We start from the raw sequence: 20,556 nt of genomic DNA on the forward strand, positions 1-20,556 counted from the left end.
CTGGAGATTGGAGTCTTTTTCAAAGGCAGTAGTCCTCCCAGGGTTTTCATAGGTCACTGGCTGCAAGACAGGTCGCATTTTAGTTGCAGGTTCTTTGAAGCTGGACAGTCCAGTAGAGCTTTGGCCACAGCAGTCAGGCTTCTCTGCAGGGGCAGCTTAAGGGATGTCTTAGGTCGTCGAGAACTAAATTCCTTGGTACAGGTATGTCCCATAAGTATTAAACTTTAGGGTTGCAACTGGGAGTTACAGGTAGTAGCCAATTGGCTACTTACCTTTAGGGTCACTACACCCTCTATGTGTGGACTCCCTTTGGGGGGTGGTCACATCCCTAACCCCATTGGCTACAATCCTTCCATCCAATAAGGAAGATTTTCTGACCCACGAGAGCACAATGCTCCCACCTCAGGGAGGTTAGAAACATGTGTGGAAGTGACAGGCTGGTACAGACCAGTCAGCTGCACACCAGAGAGTTGTCCGTTTTTCCAGTGGGCATCTCCAAGATGTCCGCTGAGTGCATTTTATAATAACCAAACTTGCTAGCATTCAGTAAAGCCATCATGGAGCTGTGGAGTTCATAATGACAACCTCCCAGCCCATGTACCAAGTATGGCTTCACTGAAACTTACAAGGTCTAAGAATGGAATTAAATACTGTAGGGGCATATTGCTCCTGCAGCCATGCCCTCACCTGTGGTATAGTGCATCCCGCCTTAGGGCTGACTTACCCATGCCACAAGAAGTAGTTTGTAGGAAAGTAACAGGGATGCGAGTCATGTCGACTCTTCAGTTTTAGTTGCACCTAAACCGTCGGCAATGGCAGTGGGCATGTGTTAGGTGAGGGGTAATAGGGGGATACGCCGCTCCTCTGACAAACCAGAGCAAGTTCAGTCCTTCTAACCAATTGGACCCCCGAGTGAAGGTCTTGTAATACTTTACTATATTCAACTTATTCCTGTAGTGGTTCCATTACTACTCTTTCCAGGACTTAGTGGGGGTAAGGCAGAATGGAAATCTGATAACGGATGGTCTCTTGAGAACAGAATGTTCGATCAGCTTGGTACTATACCTTCTGAAGAAAACGGGTGTACACCAATGGTGAAGTCAGACAATAAGAATTGCTTTATACAGGATAGGATCCCATAGTAGATTGGTACACTGGGTCACTGCTAATCTAGTGATAATCACCTGGAGAAAAATGGTTAAGGATTATGGCAGTGGTTCCGGTTACAGCAGTGGGTAAGGTGACTTAGAACAGAGTTGTGAAAGCCCAAGGCTTCTCAGGTAAATAATTACTGATGGATGCCCAAGATTACTGTAGTACGATGGAGAGTGTCACCAATGCCTTTAGAAAGCTAGACTCCCATTGCCATCCATACTGCTTTTAAATAAATACTCCAACAGATCAGGAGGGGAGCCCCTGGTTGGAAGTGCTGGAGGGGGAGAACCAAAGATGTGCCTAGGGTAATGTGCAGAGTGGCTCGCCATAGCAGAAATTTAGACAGTCCAAGTAACAGGTTATGGATTCCAGCAGCAATTTGAGCACAACACTGCTTATGATGATCACACACTGAATCTATTTGAGGACCCCCCCCCCCCCCACGTGGAAGTGGAGTTGATAATAAAGGAGTGATTTACAACATTGAGACTGAAATATCAGTCAAAGTGTTCAAGATTCACTTCTCATCTACCTCCTTAACTAAATGAAAAGGTACCCCAAAAACACAAATGAAAAATTAAACAAAACACCAAAAACAACAACTATGAGCTACTATTGCAAACCTTTGCCAATACAAAAGCAGACTAGTCAGCAGCAAATACACTGAGGAATTAAAAAACAAATGTGCTTGTTTAAGTGAAACTCTCACCTCGATCCCCCACACCCCACCTTGTAGCAAGCTCAATCAATCATGCGATTTCAATCGCCCTGTGTTTAAGTTTGGCTTGACAGAGGTGTACGCTAATGCGGAGAAGGGAAGAGCATTTAGGGTCAAAGGCTATACATTTAGGATTTTGTAACCATAACGGCACCTTAACTTTTATTCAGGAAATGTGCATTTTTTTCCAATTCTTGTCTTCGAGTGGTTAACCATAATTTATTTCTAACAAGGTTTTTACAATGTGTGTACACACAGATGCATAGTGTAGTGTGCTATTTAGTAGCATTGGGTGTGTTGTAGGACCATAAATCATGAGGCAAAGCTTCAATTAGTCAGTGTTTCTTCCTCAACAGTTGCAATAAAATGCATCATATTTATCTTGGTGCATCTCCATGCAAGGCAGATGTCCGGCTGCTTGGTCATCAAGACCAGTGACAAACAAACACATACAAACAGATTACATGAGGTTTCAATCCATATATTACAGTGACTCATGAATTCAGAGCCTGTGTTAATCAATTTATTCTGAGAGACAGTAAGAAGTGTTTAACTGTGGTAATGTGAAATTGACCTTTTCACTGTAGCGATAAATGCGCCAATGATAGTGTGTACACTTGTCATGCATGTCAATTCACTAAAATGCCTGGGGTAGCACAAGTGACATCACACACCCACTTGACCATCATTCACACACGCTTACATATACACACATTCACAGTTACACACTCACATAAACACTATCACCTGCAAGCATTCTAAACACGATCACCTGCAAGCATTCACAACATACATTTAAAAGCATTTTTAACAAACCTCAGCTGCCAGAGGGTCATATTTCAGCTAAATGAACTCCATTTTTACAACACTAATCGTAAAAAACATTATACATAAATTCTACTATTTGTTTAATATAATTGACGGAATACAAAGAGTGCAGCCCAACTGACGTCCATAAGGACGAGCTGCCGCTGTTCCCGGCACAGATTTTGCCACCTCTGAGGCTAGGCGTGTCAAGGTAGTGTCAGGGGTAGCAAGGGGCAGCCCGGGGTCACAGCTGCCACACCCGTCGAACCCAAAATGACGTCCCTGACACTTGTTCTAACTAACATGACCGTTAGCCACTTTCATTTCACTAGCATAAAGCAGTGGTCTTCAAACTTTAACGCTTCTCTTGTGTGAAAAGATTCATCAGGCCCCTCAGAATGAAAAACGCTTCCACAGTTTTCTATAAATTGGAAGCCAAAACATGTTTAACAATTCGAACATAATTATGTTCAGTTAGGCCTTTTAAAAAGTGCAATCAAATATATGGATGCCAACAGGCAATGGAAAGGCTTGAATCCCTAGGGTGTGACACTACCCACAGTGTGATCCTGTATAGGAAACTGGAGCAGGACTTAGGATTACTCACATTTCTCAAGCCACCCTACAAGGCCACACCCCACTCCTCCAATGACACCTACTCTCAGCTAGACTACTAGTAACAAATGATATCACTGATGGAACACTACAGAGTGCCCCCCCTGCCACTGTTTCACTAAACAGACATGATGCTCCTCTTGGCCAGTGACGGGTGCCATTGAGCGAGATGAACTCATTCCCGCCTCACGGACTGAAGACCTCCGGCATAAAAAGCATTGCTTTTGGTAAACTTATTTTATAAGTACCGCTTGAAAACCTTTTCACCGACTGTGCTACTGTATATATAAACATTTTTAAAGTACTTTTTTAATGTTATCGCAACGCCAATTGTTTTTTATACAGACTGCATTTTCTACTTCACAGAAGGTTCACGCTATTTAGGTCAGAGTAAACAAAAACACCAAACAAACATTACAAAGTCAAGCCAAGCCACAATGCATCTAAAAGTGACAATACTGTTCTCAGTTTGAGTTCACAGGATCCCTACTGAAAAGGGTTGCCTTTCAATAGAACCCAATCCACAGTCCGCATACTGAATACAATATTAGAGCTGAAATTAGTACTGTATAAGCTCTTGGGGGGGGGGGGGGGGGTCTTGTGGATCATAGGCAAAGGTTACAGGGCTACACTCTGCCTTGGGGTCATTTCAGTTGTCACTACTACATCTGTCCATCAAAGTCTTTTCCTGCCTTACCTTACAAAGCTGAATCCAAGCTTATCAAGGTCAGCTCGGTCCTCTGGTGTGTCACGAGCAAGAATTCCTAATAAACAAAAATAGATTATTCAGCTCACATGCTAATAGTAACTAGGACATTCAATCCTGCATGTTTTTCTAAAGAACGTATACATCAAATAATGATGTTCAATGATTAAAGGGGTCCGCTTACAATGTGCACAGGTTACCAAACACAAGGTATACAGCCCTTAGAAAGCATACTTTACCACCCATGAAGCTTATCACAGGTAACTAAGGGCTATAGGCTTTTAACTTTAGCAAGCGTCCTTTAGCATACTGTACTTCAGGACAGACATTTGTTTTTTTTAAACAATTTAATGCTGTTTATGCGGCATTAGCCGCCCACCGATCGCCCCCCACCCACACACACTTACTTTTTGGTCCCATTTTAGCTACTAGATGCTGGTTTAACACTAACCAGACCTCAGAGCTAGGGCCATTTCCTTAAAACAAGGAAATGTCTAATTGTAACAATTGGCAAAGGACTTTAGCACCCCTGTGAGTTCCTAGTAAATGGTAACCAGGATACCTAGTGCATAGGTACTAAAGAGGACCCCAAAGGGCTGCAGCACATCTCATGCCACCCTGAGGCATGGCACATTCCACGTAGACTGCCATTACAGGCTGCATGACATAGTGCAAACCATGAGTGAAAACACGACATGGTACACTCGTGTGCCATGTCAAAGTCACTGCATTTAATACAAGTCATCCCTACACCAGGCATTGGAGCCCTAAGGCAGTGTGCATTATATTTGATATGAGGACATATCTGCATGAGCAGATATGCCCCTTTGAGGTCTAGTGCTATTACTAGATATTGCAAGTGAAAAGGGAAGCCATCTCAAGGTATGTACTGGGCACTGGTCAAAACGAGTTGCTCCGCTACATAATGGCTTTCCTGATTCATATGGTGTTTGGAATCAAACACTTGATAATATACTCACACTGATTCATGTATTGATGCATGCACCCAGAGGGTACCTTAGAAGTAACCCCGGAACCCCACAAGAAGTCTAGCGGGGTGGCGGACTGTCTTCTCCAGCCTGCTAACACGGTCAGGCTGGACACCTCCAGGGTGGTCAGCCTGAAGTGAACATGAAAGAAAGGATTCCACCATAGAGTGTGGTGGAAATAGGAACTCTGGAACAGGGTGATGCCCCCTACCCACAGAAGTGGGCATTCTCACGGTGTAGTGATCCCAGGGGTAAACCGCCCGTTGACTACTACTCCTCACTCCCCTTAACACTCCTAAATGGAGTATGTAGGTGGCCCCTTGAACCAGAAAATCAGATGCAACTACTGGAAACTAAGAAAGAAGGACAGAAGATAGTGAAAACTCAAGGCCAGCACCCAAGATTGGCGCAAAATCCTGCCAGGCTGCTTACACTTACACCATTGCTGAGACCAACCTTGCCAAGAGCTGGACATCCTCCAGAAAACCCTTGGAGGACTGCTTAGCACCTCAACTGGGAAAGATCTCCCTTCGAGCAGTGGAGCTACGTCCCTGCACCTCAGGGACCGAGAAGCATCTTCCCGGCCATCAGGCCATCCGAAGGAACAGCACGACAGGAGAAGGTCTCCATGCTCCAAGAGGTTTGATCGATCTCCTTGCAAAGTTTGGAGACGCCAGGATCCACAAATGCCACCCAGCAGCAATAGCCAGGGTACCAGAGCAGTTGCAGCAAACAAGGCTTGTTGATGGTCCAATCCGGACTCCAACAGCACATAGACAGACCTAATGTCGAGGGATGCCAGGATCCAACAGGCCAGCTCAGAGAGTGACCTTACTGCCCTGTTTCCCTCATCACCGGTCACCAAGGTACAGAGTGAGTCGGACCACTGCGACCCGACACCTCAAAGCACCCCTGTATCCGAGCCCCACAGTCTGAGTCCGAGGGAAGCAGCAGTCCCAACAGGGTCCTGACACCTACAAAAGCAGAGCTCACCCTTGGGATTGGACAGACAAGTCCCCCAGTCTGCCACCTGCAGCCTGTTTCTGCAGGGAGCGAGAACTGCAGAAGGCTTCAGCAGTGAGACCCCACCGGACAAAGGCGCCCCCCCCCTTTAGATTCAGCCGGCGTGCCCCCCCCCAGTCCCCATTTGCAGCATCCTTTCCACAGGACTGTTTCCCATTGAAGTGAACAGGCCACCTGATAGATACGTATCTGTGCATCCAGGCGCCCCAGTGCCACCTGATGGAACCAGCTGGTGCGGCCGTGGACCTTGCCCCTCTTCACCTACATCCAAAACAGTCCTGCAAGTTGTTGCTAAGTGAACCTATGCAGTATGTTTATTCCCCATAGGATATCATTACCACAGTAGAAGTATTTTATTGGGACTTAAACTGATAACTCGAATAATACTTACACAATTATGATGAATTTGTCTAAAATCTTTTGTTTTTATAAACTAGATATGGATTTCTTCATGGAGTTTCTCGTTTACAGACGCGTGTGCAATAAATGCTTAACACTATCCTCTGATAAGTCTAAACTGCTTACCCACCCTATCACAAAAGAGCATACATGGCTTCTTACCGGCATGTACAGCAGGGTGGAGGGTCTTCACACGCCCCCCTAACATCTCAGGAAAGCCAGTCAATTCAGAAACATCCCTGGGTACACATCAGAAAAAAAAAAGAAGAATCATATACAGGGTGGTATGGGAACGGTTAGCATAAGAGTCTAAAGGTTCCTTTGCTGCTCTGAGACGGATTACAGTTTGACATCAATCTAATATGATGGAGGTCCTCGAACCTTACATAAACCCAAATTCAACATTGACAAGCAGGTTCTATGACCTGTTACACCACGGACTGAGGGCAGTACAAATTTGCAGCACTGAATCTGCAGTAATTCACTCACATTTAATACATTAAATGACGAGCAGCACTAGACAGCGGAAATAAAACTGCAAGATACACAAAAAAGTTAAAGTATAAAATTATTTTGCATTTAAACTTCTGCTCGGTCTGCTAAGAGCACTAGTTAAATTAACTTAAAACACTTCATAAAAGACCATCTCTAGCACAAGTAATCGGCTGAATGGTTTTGTAGGGAGACTGTCCGGATTTGCCACTAGAAAAAGCTGGGCTATTCCGTTGGTAGATCCCATTTATAAAGGATCATTTCACATCCTAACCCTGCCCAGGGACTTTCCCCTTCTGCACAGTTGGGTTTGCATTGGCTTCTCCAAACAAGTCTGGAACAATTTTCACTGTCTGAGGAGTATCCAGGTAAACGGACATTTTAGAATACCTGAAGGCTCCAAATCCTTCCGGTAGGGAGGGAGCAGTCTTTGGAGTCCAAAGCTTGCCCAGCATTAGTAACAATGACTTTGCAATGTGAAGTTGTATTGAAGCAAGATAAAAAACACATTTCAACTATATCAAAACTTAATAGATCAGCCATAATCAAATGTAAGCCACTTATCAGTTTTCTTGCCAACCACTTCAGCGAGCTAGGTCTTTCAAATGTGTTTCCAGTCGGCCACTAGGAGTCAGCACTGACCAGATTGCTTTGAAACCAGGTACTGCCGCTGTTATAACTGCTTTGCAGTCAATAGGCTTTAAGACACTAAACAAATTCCATTCACACTGCTATGCTTATAAAGTAATACATAGTCCTTTTGCTCCAGGCCATAAACGTACCTGACGGAAAGGCCAGCATCCCGCAGAGCTTTGGCGGTCCCTCCGGAGGCTACCAACGACAGACCAACCGCACTAAGACGCCTGGCAAACTCCACAAGACCAGTCTTATCAGAGACACTAAATAAAGCTGGAAGAAAGTCGACATATTACTCAACATATCAAATCAGAAAGCAACAGCTCAACGACAGCACCCCATAGAGGTGGTCAGGGGTCCTTTCCCACCAAATAAGTAGCACGCAGTCAAACAAATCACATCTACAGTGCGGTTATAAATCAAGCACCTACAGGCAAGGTAAGCATTTTGTTGGGTGGGTGGGGGTGAATTAGGAAAATTGTGACCGCAATCAGAATCCCTAGTCTACACTAGGAGTGTAATGGGCTTTTGTCAAGAGCAGGGGTTCTCAAACCTTGCCATCAGAACTAGTGAATCCCAGCAGTACAAGCTTCTGACAGCGCACACAGAAATACCAGGTACAACACTAATAGCAGCAGTGTAAACTCCCTTATACAGTAGGAACATTACAGGAAGCAGCAGTTCAAGCTTACCTCACATAATTGAAAAGGTCCAGGGACCAACCCAAGCACCCTTACACACAGAGTATGTAAAGCGCAAACAGCAGTGCAGGTTTGGTCATACACAGAATACAGCATAGGCAGCAGCATGCCTTGTGCATTCACACAACGCCACAAATGGCAGGAGCAGTCAGCTATGGCAAAAGCAGCAGCTCATAAAGCAGCTAGAGTTTGAGCAGCAACTATGGGGTCCCAGGGGTGGTGTTCTTTAGGATGTCCACAATAAGCGTTCAGCAGCAGACGTGCCTTCTGGCAGAGTCTGCCCACCCCCCCTACCACCCCGGGAGCACTTGAGGAACAGTCATGAGACAGGTAGGATTTACAGGTTCATAGAGTGAACCTCAGGAAGTGGTTGAGCATTCGTGTATGGCGCCTCAAGCTTCAGACACAATAACGCAGCAAAAGCACGGACAGCCTAAGAGAACAACTACAGGGCATAAAAGACACATTGAGACAGATCAGGACAATTGGGATGGAAAGGGCTACATTAAAGAAACAAAAAGGCAGAAAACAAGGGAGCCTAAAGGTGTCCAAGGACAGTTTGCAATCACATGGTTCAAGCTCAAAATAAAGCAAGCCAACGTGGCAGCAATCGAAGGGAGAGAGGTTTGAGGAATATAGAGACAGGAAGGTGGGCTTGGGTAGCAGACTAGGGTGGTACAACACTAAGGGCAGATTATCAGGATATGAATGCCAGCAGGTCCATAGTCCCCATCCGGTTGGGACGACATAGGGAATACGCTCGATTTTGAGCCCAAGTGTGCCTAGCAGTTTCCAGCCCAGTCACATTTGGGGTGGGAGTACCGAGCTAGAGAGGTCTAGCACAACCATAAGGGAGTAAGAACGAGGTTTTGGGTATGGATGACAGTGTTGAATGGATTACGAAGGGGAGGAGGAAGAGCTAGAGAAAGGGAGGATTATGCCTTGGCAAGAGGGGAATGCACAGAGAGCACAAGGCCATAAAGGGGAAAATAGCCTTTCCATAGTAAGTGATAATTTTCAGCTATCCAAACAGATGACCCTTGACCGGCTCTGAAGAGGGACAGAATGTTTGGGGGTGAAAGAAAAACTTAGGGAAGGAGTACTATGCCAGTTTGAACCCAGGTGAGGACATGTGGTGGAATTGTTGAGATGCGAAAGAGAAAAACATGTGCAATGAAGGTGAGCAAAGCGTGGTGACTAATTCACTAGATAAGGGGGTAGGTAATGAAAAACAATGTGAACGTAGAGTTAAAGGAAGTGGGAAACAAAGATGGCACAAAAGCATGTAAGATAGAGAAAGATATGACTTTCAAAGAGGTGGAAGTGGCTAAGTAGGATGAAGGTAAGAGCTCAGTAGACCGTTTAAGTGACCTCCTTATATGGGGTTGGCTATGCCCTTAGGAGCTATGTAAAATTGAAAGGGGGGGGGGGGGGGGGGGGAAAGAGTGGAGGAGAATTTGTTCCGGTTTTAGACTCCTGCATAGAGAAGTTCAAGCAAAGGAGGGGTCTAAAGAGGAAGCATGGGAACTAGCAAGAAGACTTGTCAACTGTCAACCACCATTGACACACAAACATCCACGTTTCTAATATATGCAAGTGTCTATTGCGAGAAGTTCCCCTACATGCCAGTGTCCATTAATACATTTTTGTACATAATGGAATATATGTATTTTGGGGGTAACACTTGGTTTTGCTGTGCAATATTGTCATTTTCTTGGTAGGCCTATCCTGTGGGAGACAGGGTGGGGGGGGTAAAGGTTCAAGGTGCCAAACTGGTGCATGTTGGGGTTTTCACCAGGGATATTGCCCAATAAACCTATGTAAGAACAAGCATGAATGTGCAAAATGGAGGTAAGCACGCAGTGCTACAATGTTTGAGAGCAGACCAATTTCTGAAGGCAGGGCAAAGGATGGGAGCTCAATCTCAACCTGCACAAAAAGGCTTGTACTCCAATTAAGTTAGTGGCATGTTCATGGTGAGTTTGTTATACATACAGGGAAGAGGATTTGGTATGGGGTGGGGTTTCAGAGAGGGGTTTCAGTTGGGTTACCAATTACCACGTCAATGTAGGTTTGCATATAATTTGAAATGTGTCAGATAAACAGCCAGTGTAGTACAAAAAAACTACACAAGGAAACTGGAGAAGGGCGCATTGCTGGTCAATTTGATTACTGGCCTCTGTAGGACAAAAGTCTCACCTCTGGGGGTGGTGCCCAAGAAAACATTTGGGGAGTTCCAGTTGATACATCACTTGTCCAGGCCAGAGGGTGCCTCTGTGGAAAATTATTTTTGAAGGAGGGCAGGGAGGTGCATTTTGCATCCATTGATGTAGCAATAGACTTGGTGAGTTGTAGTGATGGGGCAGAGTTAGCCAAATGTGATACACAATCTGCCTTTAGATTGCCAGTACATTCTCAGACGTTCCACTTAGGCATTTAGTTTGAGAATAGATTCTACATTAACAAAAGGTTTGAGACATTCAGTAAGTTTTTGGAGTGGTGTTTTAAGGTTCACTCAAATCAGTTGGCTGCAGAACTTGGGGTACCCCTGGCACCCGACAAAACAGAAGGTCCTAGCGCAGTCTTAGTTTTTCTAGGCAGATAGCTGGATACATTTTGGATGGAAGCCAGACTACCTGAACACAGAGCGATTTCACCCCTTTTTAAACGAGGCCATAACAGCACCTAAGCTGTCACTTCAGCAAGTGAAGTTGCTGGTTAACTTTGCATGTGTGGTGGTTAGAGCAGGTAGGTACTTCTGGAGGAGACTAGCCTTTAAACTGGAGCGACATTCACTCACATGCTTGCTCATAGCTTCATTACAAAGAAACAGTTCATCCAGTTTATCAATTTTATTCCTTGTAATCAATTTTCTCTTTACTTATTCCTTTTCATTATGTCACATGAGATACATTATGTAATCCACGTTTCAAATGCTGCAGATATGCCTTCCAGGCCTTTTTTCTGGAGCATGATTCTTACATGAGTCAGTTATAGGTCCAATTTACCCAATACATTTCAGGCTTTTACTAGCCCTTCGTCAGGGGTTCACTGTAAATTCAACACATCACTATTAGATGGTATCTTAAGACCACAGTACTCTCGCTTAGTGCCAACAATGCAACCAGACATCTATGCCGTATTTTTAAAAAAATCCCATTGTTCACGCTTGCCCTCTAAACTCGTAACACTGCGCTGCATCAGTGGCCCCAAACAAGCTTTAACGCTCTCGTGTTTTACCTACTTTTCCACTTTTAAACCTCCCCCTAATTAAACCTCATGTACTAAATACTCAACATTGCTCTGCATCAGCCAATAGTCTTAAACAAAACGACCATTAAAATCCCCCATACCCTTTTAGCCTGTCGATCTTTCCCGGCATGATCTCAACTTCCACCAGACAGAAACCTCGCTGCCAGCTCTTTCCTTACTTAACCCATGTGACGCAAGTCCGCCTCTTCAAGTCAACCAATCCCTTAAGCCTACAAATCCCTCTCTCCATCGAACCCCATAACACACTGCTATACGCGACTAAAATACCTCGATTTCTATTTCAGCCCGGTATGTTCGTTGCACTGTCCCTCTGTTTAATTGACTGAACCTGTATAGGGCACCTCCCCTGATTGACCCGCCCACCCTCAGATGTTATCTACACGTAAACCATGAAATATTTCCAACTTTAAACATGTAATTCTCCTGAAAACACGTTTCAAATGTTAACGCTGTTTATATTTAAACACTCCATTTATGCACCATCCAGAATAGTCCATCGTGTTTTAAAATATAGTTAATCAGATCCAGTCTCTGAGATGAAAAGATGTTAAAAGGTCTCATGTGACAGTTTATCATTTTAGGTGTTGATGACGCATGCAAGTATCTGGCTGCAGAAAAAAGCCTGGAAGGCATATCTGCAGCATTTGAAACGTGGATTACACAATGTATCTCATGTGACATGATGAAAAGGAATAAGTAAAGAAAAAATGGACTACATGGAATAAAATTGATGAAAACTGGATGAACTATCTTTGTAATGAAGTTAAGAGCAAGCTGTGCGTCCGGCGTGTCAGTGAACGTCACTCCAGTTTAAAGTTACGTTACAAAGCACGTGGTAACTGAGCAGACAACGGTTCCGGGCAGCACGCAAAAGTTTAACTAGTTAAAAGTTGGATCACGATATCAGGAAACGGAGTGCACAAGACTAGCCTTTGCCATGAAGCATGTACTGCTTCCTCGTCCCAGAATCCGCATTTCTGCAGCATTGAGGTATGTTTTTAAAAAGGTTTTAACAGTCACTATGTAGTCACTGGAGGAGGATTCATTGGCAGAGTAAGAACTTTCCAGATGCAGCAGGATTCAGTGTTTTCTGGGATGGTAGGTGTTACTTGGAACAATGGCCAATTGGGTGGAAGAAAGTAGGTAAAACCATTGCCTTTAGGTTGCGCCTAATCCGCGCGCTAGCGCTGTTCAGGAGTGACCTCTTAGTCGGTCAGCGCTTTTTGGAAAACTAATGCATGTACTGCACTGTTACCAATGAGCCCTCATGCATGTACGGCATCCACCTTGCGGGACCGAGCAGCTTCGCCATCTGTTTCCAATTATCGTGCCAGTGCCGCGCTGGTTAATTGGAAACAGATGGCACTGCAAACTAGATGCTGTACATGCAGGAGTGCTTTCCAATCTTAGAACACTATTAACAGCGTTTTAATGCACTTCCCCATAGCGCATCGCTGGTTTCAACATTCCTTCCTCCCCCCCCCCCCCCCCCCCGCTGTATCCCAGCACCCAATCTGCCCTTTTCAGCGCGCTCCAGCCTTTTACTTCAGCCCACAACCCCAACATTCACCGATCTACTTCTTCCTCTTTGGATCCCCATTCCAATAAGCCCTACTCCACCAAGGACCGCCTGCTTTTAATTTTTGATCCTTTACTCCAGCTGCCCCAACTTAGTTTCGCCTGTTCAGCGCCGCTTTCTTCTTAAAATAAACTGTTTCGTCACTATCCGCAGTTGTTTCAGCAGACACCCGTTTTTATGTACTTCTCCACAGCCTTCTTTCAACACTTATCCTGTTCTGCACCCCTATTCTAGCACTTAACCACTCCATTAGCTTCCTTCAGCATTCGCTTCATGCCAGCAACCCGCCTCTCCAACAAACTGTGTCCCAGGACTAACTTTCAGCAGTTTTACTAAGCACTCATCAGGCGCTCGCACACTACACATTAGAACTGAGATTCAGTTTCAAACCGATGAATACCCCCCCCCCCCCCCCAAATATACTATTGCGTCAGTCCCCACAGAAAAGAGATCTTACGGCAGGAAGTGCATGACTTATTTTCCATTTGACCTGCAGTGAAGCGACAGATATTTCGAGAGAGGAAGTAAAAGTAGGGGATATGCAAACGTTTGTCGAAGGCGAGACCATTATATCTAAATGGCAACTTTGTATTTGTACTCATTCAGTCCCTGCCGCCACACTTAACCCCATCTCTTAAATGCTCTTGCCCAGTTTCAGCACTCAAACACCACCCATCCTTCAGCAGCCTCCTTTCTTAAGGATCGCCTCAACCCCTGCGCCAGCCCACTTCGAAACTCCTCCGATGTTACTCCATACATACTCTGGCTTCTGTGCCTTGATAAAATATGGAATAGTCACCCCTGCATCTACGGGCATTTTATTTTTACAACACTGCAGTTCCCAACTGCAGTAGTGGACCAAATGTAAGTGATATTTTCCAACTTCTGGTAGACCTGTTGGTTGTAGATTTAGATTTTGAATATAGGGTTTCCGATTTATGCCCTCACTTGGGTACAATTCATATTGCCCTTATTTAGGCATAGAAAATCCAGCCCTTATTTAGGCATTGTCCATGCTAACCAAATACAGGCATTGTCTCCTACATCCGTCAATCCACATCACAACGAGTTCTTGGAAAACCAGACTCTTAAGCCTTTAGGAATTTCCCTTGCTTGGATATGGATTTCTCCAAGAACTCATTTAGTATGCATGAATATCCATTCCTTAGGGGTTCATTCATGACGTTCCGATGCCAGACTTTTACGTCAATACAGGCATTCCTTAACACCTTCAAGGTATAAATATACCTGCACTTGCCTTAGCAAACCACGGTTCCAGTACGGTCCAGTTCGACTGCCTACTTGCAGTTTGCCACAGCAAGTTCGGAAGGAGATAAGAGTTCCCGCCTGATGCACTGACTAGACGCGGTCATCCTCCTCGCAGATAATCCAGCTCCAGTGTTTCTGACTCCCCTTGCGGGAGTTAGATATCGAATCCCGGAAAGATTCAAACCTCACACATTCTAAGGTATGGAGCGGACTAGAACTTAGAGAAACTTTACGCAACTCTTGGCAAAACAAAAACTATAGCTAGCTATAGTTTAGAAATAGCACCTACTTCTTACCTCGTACTACACTTAGGTTAGGTACACTGGGGTAGAACTATTTAGAAGCATCAGGTGAGTATCCACATTTTAGCCCGTCTCATTTATGTATGTATTTTATGACTGTATGTCATAGCTACAAACCATGCTAACCCTGTACGTATTGTACTTCGCATCCTGTCTTACGATTGTAGCACTTCAGATCTCTTGCATGAGAAATAAGACTGTTCAATAAACCCTTTTTATTAAAACACCAGTCTCTATTTCTGTGCAACTCTGTAGAAACGAAGCATGCACGATTGACTGAGTGAAAAACATCTATTGTTTCCACGGTTCGGAGATTGTTTCCCTTAGTCGGAACAAAGTTGTCATGTTTATGCGGTTGTCAGAAACTAATCCTTTCTTGTAAATTTGAATAGTTTCTAGTGACTGCTGCGTTAGCTGGCACACACAAGTAATTAAGTTTAATGTACTCGATAGAGACACTGACCTCAGTCCAATGTCAAAACTATAGTGTATATTATTCCAATACGCAGAGCCCATCAGGGATATAGGAACTACACTACATGGCGCCCAACGGTTTGGTAAGGCACTAATTAACGCTAGGTACTGAAGTAACTCAGTCGTGCTTTTCTCAGAGAACCCTACTCATACTCCATAAGACGTCTGAAGTGGGTAGGGATAATATCCGCCATAGCGGATTAGGACATAAATCCTGTGTATTTGCGGTTTGGTTTGTTCAACGTTGAAGGATAGTGTTCCAAAATATTGTGCACTATCTTTGTTCCCTTGAAACTTGCTCTGCATTCTCATTTCAACATGTCCGATAGAGACACAAACACCGTGACCAGTGGGGCTGTAGCCGACCAAGTCGCAGCAACTTTTAATTGTACAGGTTTTCAAGAAACCGATGAGGATGCTATAATCATTTCTCCAAATTTAAGGAGAGCCATCACTCTAAAACTTACAAAACATGGCCTAACACCAAGAGGTGTTAGAGCAGTTTTTGTTATAGAGGTATTCTATTCATTGATAGTATTCCCAGAATCAAATCCAGTAACCAAAACCTCTCACTTCTACAAAGATAAACCACCCGAGGAATATATTCCTTTCGAGGATATTGAAATTCCACTCACATACCAAGAGCATGATCTCTGGTTTAAAGGCGCCCTAGAACATTACAGTCACATTACCAGGCTTGGTCCACTTGGTAGACCAGGAGCAACATGGACGATTTTAGCAGGCTACACACCTCATCCGGACATTGAAGTAATGTTAGATGTAGAATTACTTAAACAGATAGAAAATGTAATAGAATTACACAGTTAAACCACAACTGTCTGAAAGTCCTTCACTAAAAACAATCCTACCTCTTCTAAAAAGAAAGGGGAAAATAAGAAACATTCAAAAGAGAAAGATTCTCAATCCCGAGGTAGGTCTCCTCAAAAGGAGCCCTCTGAAAGGAGGTATAACCTCAGGAATCGGGATAATTTGACAAAACCTGACAGGTATCATCAAGATACCGATACACGTTCCTCTCGTACCTTTCAGATATCGTCACAGACACCCGAAAGAAGAAGACGGTCAGATCACAAAGAAGAACGATCAATACGTTCAGAAAACCAAACCAAACCTCAATTCTCCAAGATGATAGTAGCATGTCTGAAGATCGGACATGCCGAGGATTCTGAGAACACAACTCAAGAACAGAGAATGGGCTCAGACAATGTTGGACAGCGCAGCAGAACTAACAATAGCTCGCCAGAACCTGAAGGGACTTCTGGAGACAGTGGACTTGAATGAGGACATTCGTTGACACTGCAGATACCAGGGTTAGTTTGCTGCATAGGTTATAGGAAATAACACTGCGGATGGAGGGAGACATACCAAGAAAATTGAAAGCACTCTTTTGGGAGCGACTTTCAGAGGGTTATGATATACTTCTAGCAGAACAAGACTGGCCACCAGAATTTGTTAGGGAGTGCCCACATGGTGAAGACATTATGCCAGCCTTCTCTAACCATATTCCAGTACATTTAAAAAACACTTATGCCAGGAAAGGGGCAGTGGCCCAAGCCCCAGTATTATATATAAATCATGTAGGATGGGATGAGGACTCACCTCACCACAAAATCCAGTTAAAGAGAAAAAAAAAAAAAAAAAAAAAGCACAAAGGCAGTCCCCAGCTAAGCAAGTCAGGGAGATCTTAGATCAACTTGAATACCAAGGGGTGATTGAAACATGCACCTCAATGAACAATCCTTGGTTTCCTGGTTCCAAACCAGACAATACATACAGTCTAGTTTTGGATTACAGACACCTAAACTCTTGTTGTAAAACATTTGCAGTGCAAAATGCACACATACGGCATCAATGAACATTGTGTGTAAAAATTATAAAACCACATTAGACATTTCAAATTGTTTGTCAAAATATTGCACCCGAAAGTAGATATTTGACCGCTTTCTGTCCAGCGTCAATTTTGTCGACTTCCACAGGGGGTCAAGAACAGCCAGGGGTTATTCTCAGCAAGAGAAACAGTTACTACAAATTTATGATGACGAGGCATGGTCATATGTCTAAGATATATCTGACAAACGATGACATGGACAGACACTTGAACAGGGTGAACACCATTATATTGGGCTTCGCCTCTGAAGGTTACAAATTCAACTTTAAAAAGTCCAGAATTGCTCATCTCAACGTCATTTTCCTTGGATATGAACTTTCAAGTGAAGGCAAAAGTCTGGCAGCCAACTTTTTAGAAAAGTGTGCGCTGCGCCAACCTCCGAAAACGCTGAAGAACTTAGTCGATTCTAGGTTTCCTGACTTTTGGAAGAACATACATTCTAAACTACGCAGAGAGGGTTAAACCTCTACGAATTAATCAAACCTGATTTTAAAACCACAACTTGGACACAAGAACACACAAATTCTGCGTGCACTTCAAACACACATGTTAGCAACAAAATACTTGCAAACACGCATATACGCAACTTAGTGATCCGAATAATTCCGGGTCAATGCAGATTTACCTACTTACCTTTTAATGAATGTGAAAAAAGTACCAATTGCATACAAATCACACTTTTATACACAAGCAGAAATGAAATTTACTTCTACAGAAAAGATGGACAGCAATTCAAACCGCTGTAGCAAAAGAAAGTGCCCTAGCACAGGGGGAAACGCATTATGGTCGTAACTCCTGTACCAACCTTAGAGGCAGTTATTAAAGCTAGCATTCCGAATGCAAAAGCTTTACATCAGAGATGGATACAATGGGTTATTTCTCTTGCTGCAACGGATGTTGAATAGGTTTTTGATCCTTATTTGAAAACAGGCATTCCTGCAATACGAACACGAATGTCCTCTGCTTACTGAAATTCTCCCTCTTGATCAGTACGAATTTATAGTTTATACTGACTGATCTGCACAACCCGCCACAGAGAGTAAACAAGCTTATAGTGCACCATGTGCGATCGTTAAAGGCCGTATGCGTGATGGCAAATTTAGACCAATGGTCACAAAGACGCAATCTCTAGGAGACTACAGCTCAGCGAGCTGAACTACAATCATTCAAGATGGCACTTGAAAACATGGATCGCGAATTACCCACACTCCGTGTGCGATTTTCTTACTGTGTTCAATCTTACAATGAAAATATTTACAGAATTGGCTACAAAATTATTTCAAAGATGCCCAATCAAGCATAAAACGCTTTGGGATCAAGTAGTTCAGTTGCGAAACGAACTACAAAACACTCACGTGATACATACGCTGAGTCATCAACGTGATGGATTTCACGTTGAAGGGAAGTCATTGGCTGATGAAGCCGCGAACGGTGCTGTGCAAACTGCTTCCGTAGCTGCAATCACTCGTTCAAAAACGAAAATAGACAGCGAAATAATGCTTGCTGTCAATGCATCAAGCAAAGGCAGCGGTGCCTAAAAAAATTCCACTCATATAATTGATGCGAACAGCATTCCGTTTGGTCGAATCCCTGGAGTGGGGGGGGGGGGGGGGGGGGGCGATAGAGTAATACCAAACATGGAACAAAGAACAGCCTTCATTTCTGAAGCACATCTGGGAGAGGGTCTGACACATCAGGGGATCTCTAAAACAATTTTAGAACTAAAAGATGTACTGGTGGCCAGGAATGAATACACTGATCCATATCTTCATCAATGACTGCAATAGAGTCGCAGTACAGAACGCCACCAGATACCCGACTACAACATAGCCAGCCCAGTTCAGACACCATTAAACTATCTACATGCAGGCATCCTCTTGGACAAATGCAGTCCCACAAACACTAAAATCAAGGTTCCTATGGATGTGGCCTCAGTGCTCAGGTGACGCTTGAACGGTTATAAAAGTTTTGCAAGTCTTTATCGGCACAGACGCAATTGGCACACTACATTCTGACCAGGGTCCTGCGTTTAGCTCTCGAGCTTACAAAGAAGCCATGGCCAGTTTGGGCGTAGCATTGCGGTATTCTTCTCCATTCCATCCTAAGGGAAGTTATGTTGTGGAAAAAAAAAAAAAAAAAAAAAAAAAAAAACACGGGACAAAGCAGTCTATAACAGCTAGGGTATTAGGTTTGAATGATGGGTGGGTCAAACACCTTTATGGGTTCCAGCGCGCAATCAACTTACCAAAAAGTTCTCTTGGGGGTGTCACTCCATATGAAGTTGTATTTGGAACTAGAATGTTGGTACCGGACCTCGATATGCAAGGCACAGTGATGGAAAATAAAAAGTTTGATATCAAAGATAGTTTGGCTGTTTTACAGGACTTAAATGAACGAAAGAAAAAAAGCAACATGTTCCTGAAGCCACCCATCACTGGGGAAAAAGCGGCTGGCCTGTCTGGATCCCAAAGCTTGGTGATGTAGTCAGAAAGATCGCAGACAAGAAGGAAATTGGGCCTTCTTACAGACAACCAGTACCTGTCCTAGTAATCCACGGATTAAGAACAGTACTTTTGCCGCCCCTTGCTGGTAAAAAGGAGAAAAGATGTGTCCATCGACCTGATCAAACCACACTATGTGGCCGATACTAAGCAGTAGGCCAAGTGGACTCCGCCAATGTAGCAGACACACTCCTCTAGCTACAATACAAGAGGATCAAATGGAGAGAATCACCTTTGAAGATTCTACAGTGAGAAATAAAGGACTAAGCAACAACGCTATGGAACTTGTCCCTCTTAAAAACCCCAAATAACAGTTCGACCTGATACACGTCTACAACGCAGTAACAAGTGATCAACTGGTTCCAGCAAATTCAACAAATCCTGATGCAATTCCAACCATTGACAGAACTGCCTCTGGCAGTTTCATGAACTTTGATACGTTTTCTGAGGATCCCAGCGAACCTGAAACGACGCCAGCACAAAGAACGAGCAACAGATATCTCCTGAAAAAGACTTATCTGGTTTCACCATGGATTGAACTATGGATTGTTTTGGGAATATTCTTCTTTCTACTTTTAGCTCTGGTAATAACTCTGGGTAGTGAAGCAAGAGACTTTTCAGCAGTGAACATCACAGCCGTTCCTATACCAGAGGGTATAGTTTTGGACAAAACTGAATGACATTTCTGGCCCGTCGGAGCTTTTGAAGATTCCACATTTAAGATTTCATTAAGTGACTTTATTACCTCTAGTACCTTTTCTGATTGGGACTTCGAGACTGTTAATAACATGTCTGATCTAGAGAGGTCTACAGTATTCACAAATCATGAATATTTAGAGGGTTCATCAGACTATGAACAAATGTATTGTTATAACCACTATGGTCATTTCTTGCATAAATCTGCAACACCTAGAAATGTATTTAAGTATAACCAATGGGAACATTGTCCTACACGTCCAAAGGGTAGTTCGAAAACTTTGGCAATGAAATTTCCATATTTTTCAGGCT

General features: G+C 43.8%; 1 protein-coding gene across 1 annotated transcript in view; it reads right to left on the reverse strand.

Annotated features, from left to right (window-relative positions):
• ATIC (5-aminoimidazole-4-carboxamide ribonucleotide formyltransferase/IMP cyclohydrolase) overlaps positions 1-20,556 on the reverse strand; it is a 137,415-nt gene that overhangs the window by 108,649 nt on the left and 8,210 nt on the right. The window contains exons 2-4 of the mRNA XM_085644989.1: positions 7,687-7,813; positions 6,575-6,651; positions 3,993-4,059 (exon numbers count right to left, since the gene is read on the reverse strand). Of these exons, the coding sequence (XP_085501115.1) occupies positions 3,993-4,059; positions 6,575-6,651; positions 7,687-7,813 (271 nt within the window). The remainder of the gene's footprint in view (positions 1-3,992; positions 4,060-6,574; positions 6,652-7,686; positions 7,814-20,556) is intronic.

This window comes from Triturus cristatus, chromosome 3_1, assembly GCF_964204655.1.
Source record: "Triturus cristatus chromosome 3_1, aTriCri1.1, whole genome shotgun sequence".
Classification (NCBI taxonomy): Eukaryota; Metazoa; Chordata; class Amphibia; order Caudata; family Salamandridae; genus Triturus; species Triturus cristatus.